Here is a 16,720-nt window from a genome sequence, read left to right on the forward strand (position 1 = left end):
GACTAATAAATATTAAGAGAAGCATTTGTATTCATCCACCGGCTCTGTATAATGCTACTCTCAACACCCTTTAATGTAAATTGCCAAGCAGGCATCCTTGATATCAAGCTCAGTTATTAGTAACATATGGCAAGGCCTCTAACACTCCCAATATTACTAAAAAACAAAAATAAACCACCAATTGCAAACATCTTTTGACATACATTAATTGTTCTAGGATTGAAACTCATCAGAATAATTTTATCAAGTAATATAATCACATCTACTGGAGGGTTACAGTACTCTACACAATACTTGAAACAAATTATCAAAATAAAATAAGTCTTACGTAGTTTCTGAGCCAGCTGTGCATAAACTAACGAGCGACATCAACGCACCGGGCACACTAAATCACCAAAGTGCGCCTTCACGCGTCATGACACTAAAAACAAATAGCCCACCATCTGAGACTGTTTTTCATTAGGTACAATGAGCTAGACTCATCAATACACTGAAAACACTTGGCATATCCTTGTCACCTTCCAAAACTGGGCTTTCATTAACGGGCTTCCATATTAACAGGACCAACATCCTGCGCCGATTGACTTCTTTGAAGCACCAATCCTTGCATCTATGCACTGGCCATTCCTTATTTGTCTGAAACTTGGAATTGTATATCGCATTCCCGCGTGATAATATATGATCAATTTGGGCGATAGGGGCCTTCAGTTGCAACCCTGGTCACGCTATACGCGCTTGTGACTTAGAATTTCTTTGGGTACATAAACCGCAACAGTACGGTCGCACCTTGTAATGATGACCTGCTATGAAAAAATGCAGTTACCTGCCTCGTATTTAGAGGCACAAGTCATCGGGTTCCTTTTTGAATGTTATGTACGCATGTATAGTGGTAATTTCAAAAGATTAGTGCAAGATGCCTTGGGTTAAGTAAAATTCCACAGGGATAAAATGAGCACATAATTAAAACTGCTCAGCTAAAATCACTTGCTTTTCCTGGAAGTTGTGACTACGACTGCAAGCTACACTGATTACTTGACCCTAGCCACAAAGAACAGGTTGGTTAATTAGGTTTACTCAAAAAGTGTAGCTGAGTAAATGAAGGACTAGGAAAGTTTTGGGGACGCCTGGGAAGCAACAGTGCACATTAGACGAAATGATATCCACTTGTCTGATTTCCGCCTGCTACGAAGCTGTATCAGGTTTGGGCACATTACTGAAACTTGCTGAATGTTTTAAGACATCTCGAACAGCTATACCTTCGAATGAAAAATACAGGAGCGACGTGGAAGTTTTTCAGCTGTCTGATATTATCGCTAGTCATCGAGTGAATTTAGAGCGTGCTCGAGCTCCTTTGTAATGCGCCCAGGCTGCATTGCACTCGAGCACCAGGAGTATCATGTCTACGGGCTTGTGCTTTCAGCTCAGTGTCATAAAGGAAGCGTACTCATACTGGAAGCAGGCCAACAAGGAGGCCCTTGTTAGGGTGCATGAGCTCGAGTCCAAATGTGCAACTACAAAAAAAAAAAAAAAAAAAAGGTTAAAACAAGAAGTCACCGCTACGACGATTCTCGCATGTTTCACGATATACTTATCTTATAAGATACTTCTGATAAGCTCCAACGAGCCCTTGAGTCGCACTTCGCAGATATGACTCGCCGAGACGGTGACCTGGCCGATGTGAACAAAACAACAGGCAAATGCCTGTGCGTGATCACATGACGGGAAAAAAACGAAACCAAACAAATGAGCTGGAATGGAAGTGTACATTTATCTAAACAGCACATTAGATGACAAGTATGTGCCCTTTGTCTCGCATAAAATAAAGTTGTAAATGTCCAACAACACACGCGTCTTTATCATGTCCGCCTCCATGCTGTGGCGCATTCCCTTTCCCTCCTTCTTCCCCCTGGTACGGTGCCCGGAACGCATCTCCGCCTGACGTCTTTCCTGTACCATTCCGCCCTTGCATCGAAAGTGGTCCCAAAGTGGCGACAAGTGACGTATCAAAAACCTGGGTGCCTTGCCATCGGATGGCGAAACGTACAAGCGAACGTTAGTGTCGCTGACGTTACGGCGGCCCGACTCCTGGCTGCCCAAAGCTTCCGTGGGCTGTCGAGCTGGAGAGCGACCTGGAGCGAAACAGGCGTCTGAAGAGAATAGAATAGAATAGTTTATTTCAGATATACATGCGTCATACATATGTCTGGGGGGCTGCAGCAAAAGAAGGCAAAAAAGCCCTCTGACGAGCCCCCCCCCCCCCCCCCCTCCTCCCCCCTATAGCAGTCAACAGAAACAGCAGACAATAATTTAGCCGCATCCATCGCCGCTTCTATGATGCCACCAGGATCGCTGCCGGCGACAGCGTGACACTTCCTATGACGTCATCGCGCGAAAATCGACGGACTACTTTTTTAACGTGGTTGACAGCCAGTCGGAGACGCGTTCCAGCCTCCAGGTACCATCCTAGGTAGTGCGAATATTAGCTTCTCACCGAGTTATCCTCGAGAGCGTAACTGAGAGTAAGTGAGAGCATAAGAAAGGCAGGGTGTTGCCGGATGCGTTGACGCTTCTTATTTCATGATTCGTTCCTTTCTGTTCTTATCTGCTAGTGCCCCGATCTTGTTGACTGTGGAGCACTAATAACATGTTCTGTTCCAAATTCGCAGCGTACTTTCTTCCATAATTGAGTTGTCAGTTACTATTGTAATGTAGTAGACTTGACAATGGCGGAACGGCGACAACGTCGACTTTTACTTAATAATTTTCGTAACTCCACAGGTATTTATCAATCTAAATATATTTTCAAGACGCGCTAGTCTTGGGCACAAGAGACACGATCAAAAGGAAGAAATGTCATTCGTTCAAATGCGGAACCGACGTTTTCCAATCTTATCTTTTTTCGGGATCTGTCGAGACGAGGACAGCTTGCCCAATGACAAAATAAAAATTGAATTTTCGATGTATTTTTTTTTTGAAGCTGCAAGTTTATATGTAACCTTTTATACTACTGTAATAACTCTATTTCTAAGCTCATTGAGTTTTATCTGTGATAAACTTATACTCTGATGTAAATATAGTTCATGCTGTGTGTATGCGTCCCCTTCTATAACACCTAGATTATCCTAATAACTGCAATATAAGAATAACGTAGCACATGTCCTTTATCATCGGTACCGTTTATGTAACCTGTATCATCATTAATTGTCTTCGGGCAGGAAGTGCATTACCAAAGGGTCTTTTGTTTCATTTTCGCTAACTGGGCGTCTGCCCAAAGAAGCGTTCCGCGCTGACTGCTCGCGTTTCTTGGCGCCCCAGGTGCAGGCGGAGCTGCGCAAGTTGTTCCAGAGATGGCGCTGCGACCGTCGCGGTCCGGGCTGCGGGGACAAGCAGCTGCAGCACCGGCACTCGCTCTTCACCCAGTCGGTCACTTTCCTCAGCAGAGGTCGGAGTTCCATCCAATCGCTGCACTCCGGTGAGCACCGCGCAGACACGGCTGGCCTCGCTTCCGCAACACCGAGCGCACTTCTAAAAACACTTGGTCGACCGCTCCTGAAATACTGCCTTACATTTATTATATGACTTTCAGATAATGGTCGCCTATCCAATTTTCTTATTTTTTCATCGTCTGAGGTTTTACATTCTGCCCGTTTCTATCATAAACTAAATGAAAAGTCCATTTATAAAAAAAAAAAAAAATGGTTGTGAAAAGCAACCAATTCAAAGACACAAGAAAAGTTTGCTAGATAATTTTTTTTTGCATTCCAATTGCAGTACCCGGTACTCCGCAAGCCCTTTCGCGCTTTATGGACAATTGCAAGCATGTCACCCCGACGGCTACCCCACAAGTGCAAGCACGTGCAGCTTGCGCGTGAACGTAGCTTTGGCAAGCTTGAAATTGTACGGGCTTGTCCGGACTAGCAAAGACATGGCGGCGGCCAGTGGCACTTTTAGCAAACCTTTACCGTGTTCCGCGTACCGCAGCTGCCGGAGCCTTAAATTACGTTTTTAATCGCGCGCTCCGCGGTCACGGTATCACTTGGGCGCCTGCTTAAAAGCAGGCTCTAAAGGCTCCTGTACTGCGGTACGCGGAACACGGTAACGGTTTGCTAAAAGTCACTATTTTTATCGGGCATACTTACGGGATGATAACGCTAGTAAGCAGGCGAGCTGGTTGAGGTTGGCCACCATTAAGACCCGAGACGACAGAAAGAATGGGGACAGCTCACACGTCTCAACACTGAGTTTTAGCATTGGGTATACGAGCAAACGCAAGCGCTGTGCGTTTGCTCTAGCGTTGCGTTCTCCATGCTGCGCATGCGCGAAGTCGCCATGCACAAATCCAAGGCTTCAGTCGAACTGTGGAAAGCTAACGCAGACGCACAGGGCTTGCGTTTTTCATACGCACGCACTACTAAAACTCACTAATGAGACGTGTGTCCTGTCACCATTCTTTCCGTCGTCTCTGGTCTTAACGATGTGCATACTTACGGGAGGCGAAAAATGCTATGTTGCCTCATTTGCGTGAGACGTGTCTTTTCCGTGGGATCCTAGCCAAGAGGTATCGCACCGCTGGCTTTCAGATTGGCTCGTGAGTAGTCGCCTACCCCCTCCCCCCCCCCCCCCTCACAAAGGCATTTAAATTTCTGCGGGGCGGGAATTTCCTTCCTATTGCGCCCTTGGTCTTGATTGGTTAATTCTTTGAAATCTTAAAGACTTTTCTAGGGTATCTATGCTTGCCGGCATTTTTATTTGAACATGACTTGTAAGAGCCCAACGACTTATAACACAATTTGCGCCTAGAAAATAGTTTTCTATCCGCCCGAAAACAGCCCGTGGAAAATTGGCCTGTTTCAGTCGCGCTCACTGTTGTTTCCATGTTCACGTGGAGTTGAAACTATCTGTAAAAAATATACTCAAATTCGCGGGTTATCTAAGACCTAAATGCAATATTAAAAATAGAAAATAATGATAACGCTATTTTTTGGCATCCAAAAAGATGCAAATAAGCTTCCGGAAAAAAAGAAAGTTTTTTTTTTTTTCTGCACAGATCAAAGAAGTACAGCTCACCCCAAACTTAACGCCGCCACGGGATGGTCCGTTTCTGGCACTTTTTGCGCTATTTCTGGGCTTACCGCTCAAACTATGTGAAAAAGTGTCGACTTCCCGATAACAATTTTTCCTAAGGTAATGGTTCCATCTGCTACAGTGACTAATTTAACACTGAGTAGCCGGCAATAAATAAATAGTTGGGTAACCGAGTGGCGGCGTTAAGTTTCAGAAGCACTGTACATGTGCACGTCGCTCTAAATATGGCGACGTACCATGGGCTAAACGACGCGATAGCGGGGCACGACGGACCATCATTGCGACGGACGTGGGGCCGCTGCTTCGGAACTGTCTTTCGTGGTACCCGCCATGCGCAGAGCATCGAGCGGGAGGAATATAAGTGTTAAATAATCGCACGACAAGCGGTTCACGTAAGTTTGTTGTTGTCTGCTTCAAAGGCCAAAAAAGCTGACGGAAAAAAAAAAAAAACGCGTTTGAGTGTAGTTACGTGACTTTCGCACATGATCTTGAATGCTCGTGTTTCGGTTTCGGTTTCGAGCAGATGGGTTTTATGGATGTATTAAACATATACGTGAATCCTCAGAAAAATGTTGAATGAGATGTATTCTGACACTAAATTAAATCACCAAATAATTTGGGGATAGATTTTAGTTGAAGAAGAAAACTTCAATCAACGAGCTGTTTACAACCCTCAACGCAATGTGCTACCTCATTATGGATTTTTCCGTACGGCGCGTACAATGAAGCGAGATCCCCCGATCACATATAATTCAAGTCGCCAGATTAAAGGTTTTGGGAGTCGTATTTATTTGTGATTTTAGCTAATTGTGTTGGGGTAGTAAGACTCTTATTGTTATTGCTAGCATTATAAGCAAATAATAAGAAAAAAATCCGATACAATATTACCTTGATGAACCCATCTCACAGATGCAAACAAAAGAACACAGTATTGGTATCACACATGTGCACATATAGCCTAATAGCGCGACACGAAATGGAGATTTATGACTAACTCCGCCGAGCAGCAAGAGTGCAATTTCGGAAGCGAGTGCCTGTCCCCGTTCTGTTTGTCACCTATCTTGCTGCAATTACGAACAAGCTTTTTCTAAGAACGATTTGAAGTAAATAGTCTCACAAACAAATCCTAAGTGTCGGCCTGGCGAACCCGAGAAAATCCTTAATCCCAGAGGAATACAGGTGGCTCGCTCGGTCCTACCGAGCAAGCATCGTCGGCATTTGTTGAGCAGGGGATGGGAATGCTTTCGGCACTCACATTTACGTTTATTTATATTATGTGTATACATCCGCATAGACCCACACTACCCACGTGGCAACGCCCAAAACGACCTGTTTACGCATCGTCGTATTTTCTTGCTCCTCGACGTCGTGGGATTAGGAAAAATGGCAGGGCAGCGCAATCTGAACAGGTGCGAGTCCTTCCACCGCCGCAAATCGAGCAGAATTTGCCGGCTTGTATTCACAATACAGCACGAGCCAAATTACGTTATTGTCTGATTGTATTACCCAACTTCTCGGCAGAAAAGAGAAGACATTTTTGAGAGAACTGTCAATCTCCGTGTTAAACTAAAAATACACTACGAGACGAGAAGTTAATGACGGAAAACGAAGCAATAAAACGTACGTAGCCTTGAGCATACTGAGCAGGATTGTATAAATAATTTTGTTTTGTCATCTGATTCGGCATGGTTCGATAAGCGTCGTCAGTTTACTCAAGGTGTTATCTCTAATGTTTTCTTGTTTTGTTTTTTTTGCTTTTTTTCAATTAAAAAAAATGAAGGCTTTATTTGTGTCGCCTATTGAAGTTCCTTGTTTTGATGCATAATGTTTTCAGCTTTGGAAAAGACTGGTAAATTAATTTGAACAGGGACCAGGGACGGCTTGCTAGAACAGCGTCTCAGCTGATACTGAGTGAAAAAAAAAGCAGTGCGAAGGGTGGGGCGCGCGCCTGTCTTGAGGCGCGGCTTGAGTCCAGCTTAGGTCAATCGCTGGCTTTGGCATTGCTTTCTTTCCCACAGTCACAGCTGAGACGCTATTTCTAGCAAGTCGAACCAGGAACCTCGTGACGCTTCGAGAGAAAACACCGATAGATTTATTTTAGGTGTAATTATATCGTAACCTGATGTAAATTCTCGCTTGTGTAGGCTCTTTCTTTTTTGACGTTTTATTAGGTTTGGAACTACCACTTGTGAAGCTAATGAAAATCGCAACTCTTAAAATCATTGGCACTTAGATACGTTATTTAAGCTCTTATAGCTCTAATAACAAACAGCGCTGGCACTGCTTCATATAACGTCTGTGATGTGATGGGATGTGCCGTATTATACGTGTTAATTGAATATGCCATGAAATCCAGCGAGCGAGAGCCACGTTCCCTCCCAAAATTAATATGGTAGCTTTAACGTTGCTCTGGAGGCTAGATCCTTGTTGTATTCACGTCTTTTCGGCAGCGTACAATTATGCGCCGCGCGCTGTTCTTCCTTGGAGGTCATTATATTGTCAAGTAGCACAGGCATAACTGAAGAAAGAGACGGGCATAAACATAATCTTTCACATACAGTTTAGTGGCGACTAAGACATTGTTAAGAACGACAAATCAAAAGAGAAATACACGAGGAGAGGGGAGCATGTTCAAAGGATCTACAAATGTTTACCGGAACTTTTGCTTATAAGAAACCTGAATAAGTGCAATATAATTAGGGTTCGGAGTTTTCGGTTTAAACCGATAAAAACCGATAAAAGTACGTCGAATCCATTTTCGAAAATTCGGTTTTAACCGAAAAAGATCAGTTTGTAGGTTCAGCGTTTTTGGTTTAAATCGATAAAAACCGATAACAGTACGTCTAATTCGTTTTCTAAAATTCGGTTTTAACCGAAAAAGGTCAGTTTTTACGGCCGCGTCGAGGTGGGTGGGGGAGGGGTATAGAGTGAGGGGGCTCGACACTGTGTGAGGTTCGACACTGTGTGACGTCTTCGCGATTGCCCTCTTCCAAGGTTCAACATGCAACAAAAGAGGTCTTAAATCGGCCTTCGCGGGACATCTGTGTCCTTTCTGTGGTCGGGCTTTGTGTGTCAAGTTCGTCCTAAAAAAAGCTCGGATGTGGGCTATTGTAAGGTTTTTAGCTTCATGCACTTCAGAGGACATCGAGGAAAGCCTTTGAAGCCTTTCTTAACACCCTTTCTCAAAGTTCCCTGTAAATAAATACATAAATACAATAATTTTTTTTTGCCATTCCGTTCGTTTTTGTACGGTCATCACCTCAGACGGTCATGTCGTCAGAATGGGAAGGAAAAGAAGCGCGCTGAAGATTACGTCCGCGAATTCTACGTTTCTGAGGTGTGTCCTGATCTTCCCATACGTGGTCTTCGTTGTAGCGAAGACCACGTATGTATATGTGCCGTTATTTTTTGAGTGATCACAAATATCACGGCTACAAGGATCATGTGATTCGGTGTCCGATGGTGTTCCTTTGATTTCACCCAGAAAAACTGGTAAACTTTTTGGGGAATAAGTATACACCGAAAAAAAACGAAAATTAAATTTTAAAATAAACACCGAAAAAAGTACGCCGAATTTTGAAAAAATAAAAACCGAAAGCGCAGAACCCTAAATATAATCAATCTCGCGGAGAACGTTAATGCAATTCTTCTTGAATATCCTGCAACTTGAATGTCATATTTGAAGCATGTGCAAGGTTTTCGGCTATCATGGCGGCGAAAATTGTGTCTGTACCTGTGGAACAGTGGTGCATACTCATATTTATTGGCAAGGATAAAGGTAAATCATCTGGAAGTGTAGCAAGCGCATTAAGGGGAACATTCTCAATCCCGGTAAAGAATGTAAACATGCTGTCGACAGTTTGGAGAAGGACGACAGCTGCTGAAAAATGAATGGCACAGACAGGTTCCTTCGACTGCTGTCATGCATTCCAGTTCTTTCTACCGCAAGATAATCAGGGTGCTGCTAAAACGAAGGCAGCGAGGTCTGGATGGGCATGCAGGAGTTTCTAAAATTAGATAGTTTTGTACTTGGTGATTTATTTTAAAAACTTCTTCGTAAAAATATTGATTCCCAGTCAACCTCGAACGACCTTTGTGGATGTACGAACGCGCCCCTTGAAAGCGAACCTTCAAAGGGCGCAACTTCTACAAGCGAACCGATAGGCAATATCTCCTGGAGCTCGAGATTGCATAGGTTCCAATGATGAAGGATATTTGATAACGGTTTTTATTAGATGCTATATAATCATACTGACAAAAGGTAGGTCCGCAGGTGTCGCAGGCTCTACCGGGGGCAAATCTAGGCTGTGAATTATGAGCCTTGTCCTTTACAAATGTCTTCCCTTATTTATGGATACTATTGTCTACCCAGCGACTTTTTTACCAGATGTACTAAGCACCGAATCTTTTTGTTCCGAGGTAAAGAATACCCCGAAGCCCGCGAGCTCAACCCTGTGCTTAGAGACGTCTCGCTTTCGTCGACTGTATCTCCGTACCGTGAGTAATATTGAGGTTTACTTTCTGTTTCTCATATGAAAAATAAAGCTAACGTGTCTAAAGAATCGCATTGAGCCTTGCTTTAACGCCTTCAATAGAATCGGTATCAATATCTTCAATTCAGGCGTTTACATCTTCTTCGACTAATACTTGATTATTTATTATGTATTCTAAACAAGACATTTGTTGTGAGTTTTGTGTAAGTTATTTTGTGTATACTGTTTTTACCTGTCATTCAGTTTTGCTGCTATTTCCTTTTGTGAATCATTAGACGGTCGTCGCCATAGATTTACTGCGTCAATCACATATTTCAATGAGCCCAGCTAACCGCAAAGCTGAGCAAACCAACGGGGGTGTGGCTATCTGTTACGTCTTCGGTGATCCAATAAACGTTATTATTCCCATGGTGTGTCGCTTTGCTAGGATATTTATGTTTTTTTTTTTTATATTAGACGCTCCGTGCAGTGATGATCACTTCATATACCGGCCACTTTGGCGGTAGGGACAATGGAAGCAGTGACTCTTTCGATGCAGATTGATAATGCGTTTAGGAATTAAAGTCAGAGGCTGAAGATTCATCATTCAACGGAGAAGCTCTGTAACGTGTACCTCCGTTTAGAAATCTTAAGCCTCTGGAATGTAGCTGAAGCGGATGTACCAAATTAAGATCAAATGGAAGAAAATAAGTGACAACTTTTGGCCTTCAATATTTTAATTTGATCCTTCTAAACCTTAACTGGGTGCTAGCACTCTATGTGTTCCCACTAAATTATTAGCGAAAAGCCGGTGCATTTAGCTTTCTTTATAATATTTGTTTGAGAAACAAAGCACGACACTGGGAAACACCTTTTCGAGAAAAAAAAACTAACTAGACCGTCAATGGGTTAATTACACAGTTATTCCTGGTTTCATAACTGAAAAAGAATTTTGTATAACAATAAAATGAATGAACATCAACATATCCAATTCTCTTTTAGTCGAGCATAATCAGGGCAATTTCGCTGCTGATGAGCATATAAAATAAACCGACAATGATGATGATGATGATGGTGATTATGACAGTTGTAAACCTTCAAAACTTCGTCATGGCAAAAAAAAAATTAAGACACGCTTCTCGGTAGGATGATTAAGGAACAAACTATTAATTAACAGCATCCCCAATATTAGCCGAATGACAGCAACAGATATCTTCATATTTTCACAGTGATCTCAAAAGCCCCCACTGCCGTTCTAATGCCTTCTGCCGATTACAATGCACCCCTTATCGAAAGTAATCAAGTTGTCTGCATGATGTAGCAATTGTCGTTAGCTCCACATGTTATGATTCTTGGATCAGTTGGTAAACCCTGGTTACACCTACTAACACAAAAGTTTTTGTTTTACATTTTTAAAACCTAGAGTAATTAGTAAGTAGTCAAATAACCTGTGTTTTCTATATTCATCAAGGCGATTTTTTGCTGTAAACTCTCTAGTTTACAACCCGCATGCCCGTTTATGAAACAAATTTCATCAAAACGACTTTGAATAAATCATAAAGATTAAAACGATTACGAGCATATTTGGTCAGAAGTAGGGTTCACTCGTAGTTGGGTGGCTTTTAATTTGATACGGGTACATATCTAAATATATGTGTAAAATTCAATTACGTGAAAGATTTACTAAAAGGTGCACAATATACACGAAAACGTCATCAGTTTATCGCAAGTGATGCATTAAAAATAATGTGCATTGCTTACCAAGTATATACTGAGAACGAGAACGATGTTTTGTTTAATGGGACCTTTATACTAGAAGCGGCCGAAGATCTGCTCCAGGACGTCGTGGAGCTGAATAAAACAGCCCGTGCAGTGGAAGACGCTTGCTTAGGGTCCTAGTCGCGGCTGAATTGGGGACACCGTACCCTTTTTGACTGCCTAGATACTTACGCTTGTCGCTACCCATTCGCATTACGATGCATAGGCAGCAGTTTAAAGTGCAATGTTTACCGTCCACCCGTAATTTTGACATTGAACAAGCGGCATGCCCTGCGCGAGGCTGTTCCACTGTGCGCTACGTTGTGACGTAGCTTTTCTGCTACGAACAGGACTGTGTTCCCACGAGTTGAGACATGATTGGCGTGTTCTGTTTATGTTTGGTCTGCACTAGGGTTGTGCCAATAACGGTGCGAATCAAAACGCTCCGCGTAATTCACAGCATTCTTTGTGAAAGAGAAATCCACGAAATAATCCCGTTCTCTTGGCAGTGTTGACGCTAGAGAAATCTGCGTTATTTAATTTGAAACGCCATTTGTGCACTCTTAATATGGACTGCACTACCTTTAGCCTGTATTTTACACTGATAATTGGCATCGTTTGAGCACTAATTAAGGAATCACGCCCAATGAGAAGCGGCTGTCTTTAGGTTTGCTGCACGAGAGCTCCCTTTCAATTACTAACAAACTCACATCCTCACACTTGTTTACGGCAATGGGTTGCAGTTACACTCCTGTATCATCTTCCTAACGCACCTTCCCTTTCTTTTTTCGTTTGTTTTGTACACAGTGGACAGGAGAGAAGGCGTAGCCAAGAGCCCCTCTCCAAACTCAATCAAGAGTAGGATGAGCCAGCGACTACTGAGCAACGCCGACCAGGGGTCGCTGGGTGCGGTCAAGAGGATGTCCATTCCAGAGTACCAGGACCCAGCCAAGCGGACGCCCGAGGACAAGACAGGCAGCCAGCGAAAACTCAACGGAAGCTGTCCGATCCGCTGGGAGTGCCACGATGCCGACTCGGACGGCGGTGCACCAGCCGATACGAGCGAAGACAACCTTCTCGAAGGGGTCATCCAGAAAGAAACCTGCCTTTGAGGTTAAGCCCTTTTTCGTGGCTTTCACGGACTGTGTACAGTGATCCCCAGACGACTGACTGAACCACGCCACTGCCCCCTTGTTGATGAAAACGTCGAATTGGCCTGCGTTCAGTGATCTAGGTAACCACGTCGGGACAATCATGACCGCAAAAAGGTTGTGGAGAACTGTGACCAACCATCAATGTCAGTCAAAGTGGCTGTGTTATAAAGTGGGGTTGGAAACCGGTTGAACCAGCTCGACTTCTGAGAAAACGAAAAGTCATCCCGTCGTTATGAGTACGCAAGAATGTCATGTCACACTATTGCCGTTTGCAGAATTATGCTGGAAATATTTTGCCTCAAGAGTTGATCGTATATTAATTGATCTGAGAGCATTTTCACCGCCAACCCAGTGCTAATTCGCTTTTAAGAAAAGTGAATGGCCTGGGAAAAACCAACCACCTCTGAACGTTTAAGTTGACAAAGCTGAGTGTGGATTGTTGTGAAAATAAGGGTACTGTGCACGATGATTTAGCAGAAAGCAAGTCCAATTTCTCAGGCTGTTTATCTGTGGTGAGAAAGTTCTCACCGCATCTTCCTCCAAACATCAAGGAGGCAATGCTTGAATACCGTCAATTGTTGTCACCACAAAGTTTTAAGCTCAAACTTGAGTGAAATCGAATACACAGAATCGTGAATATTTTATAAAGTATGCCGTTCCATTACATGAAGTTAATATTTTCGCTGACGTTTCTTAATTTTCAAAAACGTCGCCAACTTAATCATTAACTGGCGATATCCTACTCAGAGCAATGGTAAATCATTTTTTTTCTCTATTCGTTTATTTTACGTACCAGTGTCAAGAAATTCAAAGCAATGGGCGTCCGTGTTCTCGAAAGCGTCAATCGCCAAATAATATTAGGCACTCGTACCTATTACTAAATTTTAATTGTGTTAGAAAGGTCTTTCTAAAAGTTATAATGTTCATGTTTCTTAGTTGTTAGACACGTGCAAAATGCATTTTAAACCGGGCTAAGAACACCCAGCCCTTGACATCACATTACGCCACCGTAAAAACAAAAATGTGAGAAAAACAAAAACCACCAGCGGCCGCCTCAATTTCAAGATTATACATCACCCTACTCCTTTACAAAAAGAAAAAAAAATCAGCAGAAATCTCAAACGAATATTGGCAAGTTGGACTACAGAAACCATCACTTCAACAAACGTACACTTGGTTTTGGAAATAAGAAATATACCGACGGAATTTTTATTTATTAGTGACCAGTTTTTTGCGCGTCTGGAAACGAAATGAAAGACGTACGTGACAAAGATGACCTACATCAGGCTGCATAGAGTCCAGATACAAGCTAAATTGTAAGATGTTGCTGTATGTCTTTAATAAAGGTAGTTGCTTGGTCATTTTTAAGGCTGTTGGCAACAACATTTGTGTCTGGTTGACAAAAGGACATTTGAAAACATGGAGATCTACAATTAAAATTTGATAGTCTAAAATTGTCATTTCTTGCGCGGAAGAGGGTTCTTGGAAAATACCAGTCATCTACTAAAAACTGCATTCTATAAAACATCGAAACATCTTAGGAAGCTGTACAAAACGTTTTTGGGCAAACAAGTGTTATCCAACAAGGTTATTTAAAATTAATCTTATGTGGCACCAGGAGCAGCATCAGGTTGTACTGTAAACTTCTACCATAGGAAGCGTCTTGAGGTCACTATACAAATAATTTTACAATAGTAGTTTATTTTAGGAAAATTTGATGTTTTTGTCAGCATTTCGGCCTTTTATAAAAATGTCTGCACAGGTAGACACAGACTCACTTGTCAACTTACAGGGTATTGCGTATTACATTTTCGTTATTGTTGATAAGAAAGTGTTTTTCTGTGCACACCAGATTATAGCCGTCACCTATATAAATATATATGACGGCTATCACCATAGCCGTCATATATAATTCATGTAATTGGTGGAAAATCCGTAAAACTTCTCTAATTGTGCATCGCCCCAGTTGCCTCAAAAAATGTCACTGCTCGACGAAGTGTGAAGTTTTCAAAGTCGCACAAAACAATGTGTAAGCTGACGCGGCAAGTTATTAGCTGGAGCATGTGTGACGGGGGTTTTGTTCTTTATTACTATCGGCTGGAAATTATCTGGTGACACTATGTACGGGACTGCAAGATTAGTGTCAAGCTTGCCTAGTTACAAAAAAAAAAAAAACCTTAGAATAATGTGAGGAGGTATAAATAAAAATTGCCAGCTCTATTCTAAGGAGCTTCTTGTTCACGTTACATGAGTTCGAGACCAATGGCAGATATAATTAAAAGCTTCCTGGCATGTACACTGTCGGAGTACCAAGGTAAGATTGCAATTGACAATTAAACTTTTGTAATCTACATTATAATCAAACACAACCAAGTGCCGTAATAGGTACTTTTTAGAAGCAAACATCAGCATTTTTGCATAACATCATTTTGAATTAGTTCGTTGTTACTAGTCTTGCAAAAAAAAGTTTAAGAATCAATTCTTGCTTTATATGTGCTGAAATTAGCCAACTATTTTAAAGTTTCTCGATTGTACAAGCGTCATAGAACGATCAGTCACATAAGCGATACCCTAAATTTCTGCAATGTCTCTTTCAACATTCTTATTGTGATTGAAATAAAAGAAAATAATATGCGAACCTTTGAGGAAAAATAGACTGGTTGTTTTTTACTTTATCTCAATATTACGAAGTCATTGCCTTTTTTAACTTCAACAGAACAACGAGAGATACATCTAATGTTTTAGCGAAGGTAAGGAATCCCTCTTTTTTAAGCCGTGTGCTTTAAAGTACATCCTACGGTTCTCACATGCGGTTCATTTATTTATTTATTTAAAAAAAAAAAAACCTCAAGGCCGTCTGCATTACAGAGGGGAGCGGGGGTTAGTGGCAGTAGTAAACTTTGTAGCTCAATGTGAGCAGTATAGATTAGTTATGGCTGTTGTAAATAAGTGGTCAGGAACAATTGTTGCGATAGATGGGGGAAGGTGGTTCCAATCCACTGAAGTTTTTGGAATGAATGACTCTCGGAGTGCATTATTGTTACACTTTAGAATGTCTACTTTACATATATGATTAATGCGCGACAAAATATAAGACCAACGATTCAGCAGTCGGTTGTGAAGTAATGAGTTAGTATGGTATATTTTATGAAAGAGACATAAGCGAGCTATTTTGCGACGTAAAGTGAGGTTACGCAAGGATAGGCTAGTTTTCATGGAGCTCACGCTTGTGGTGCGATAGAAGTTAAGAATAAAACGAGCAGAGCGATTCTGAACTGATTCTAGGGCGTTAGTTTGGAATGACCGGGGTCCCAGATAGAAGAAGCATACTGTAATTTAGAGCGTACACGCGTTTTGTAGAGGGTTAGTTTCTGAGATGAAGGGGAAAGTGAAAACGTTCATTTTAGATAACCCAGCATTCGATTAGCGCTATTAATAACATGCTCAACATGCATTTGCCAGGAACTATCTGAGGTTATATACGCACCTATGTATTTATAAGAGACACAAAGTAAGGGGACATTTTCGAGAAACTAAGACGGAACATTGCATTTACGCGATACTCTCATGGCCTTGCATTTAGTTGTGTTAAGTTCCATTTCCCATACTTCACAGCATTTTAAAACATGGTTGATGTCAGCTTGTAAATTCAGAATATCCGGGGCGTTAGTAACCTCTGTGTAAATGACACAATCATCAGTGAATAAACTAATAGAAGAAGATATCGAATTCGGCAAATTGTTAATATAGATAAGGAACAGTAGCGGACCTAATACAGAATCTTGTGGTATTCCAGAATTGACGGAGGTGAGTGGTGATGTATCACCGTTAGCGGTTACAAACTGGGAACGATTAGTGAGTAAACAAGTTATCAAGAACAGAACAGTTGCGTCGATGTTAAGACTCTTAAGTTTTAATAGCAGCAGCTTGTGTGAAACTTTATCAAATGCTTTGGAAAAGTTTAAAAATGGAGTCAACCTGGGACCCTCGGTATGCGCTAGGTGCAAATCATGGGTGAATGACAAAAGTTTCGTTTCGCAAGAGAAGGATTTACGAAAGATATGCTGAGCGGTGCTGAAGAAAAGGTTAGATTATAAAAATTCAACTAGTTGTGAGTAGATGATATGTTGTAGTATCTTGCATGGGATGCTAGTAAGCGAAATTGGTCGATAGTTGTCCGGGCAATATGTGTCACCTCCTTTGTGCAGTGGCACCACCTTCCCTATCTTCAAATCAGCAGGTAACTCTCCA

At 42.0% G+C, this 16,720-nt stretch overlaps 1 protein-coding gene across 1 annotated transcript in view; it reads left to right on the top strand.

Annotated features, from left to right (window-relative positions):
* Nucleotides 1-12,427, top strand: part of LOC120841721 (parathyroid hormone/parathyroid hormone-related peptide receptor-like) — a 294,650-nt gene extending 282,223 nt beyond the window's left edge. Inside the window, exons 12-13 of the mRNA XM_040212683.1 lie at nucleotides 3,316-3,472; nucleotides 12,123-12,427. Coding sequence (XP_040068617.1) covers nucleotides 3,316-3,472; nucleotides 12,123-12,427 — 462 coding nt within the window. The remainder of the gene's footprint in view (nucleotides 1-3,315; nucleotides 3,473-12,122) is intronic.
* Nucleotides 12,428-16,720: the final 4,293 nt, after the last annotated feature.

This window comes from Ixodes scapularis, unplaced genomic scaffold (genome assembly GCF_016920785.2).
Source record: "Ixodes scapularis isolate PalLabHiFi unplaced genomic scaffold, ASM1692078v2 PGA_scaffold5__190_contigs__length_132052651, whole genome shotgun sequence".
In the NCBI taxonomy this organism is placed as follows: domain Eukaryota; kingdom Metazoa; phylum Arthropoda; class Arachnida; order Ixodida; family Ixodidae; genus Ixodes; species Ixodes scapularis.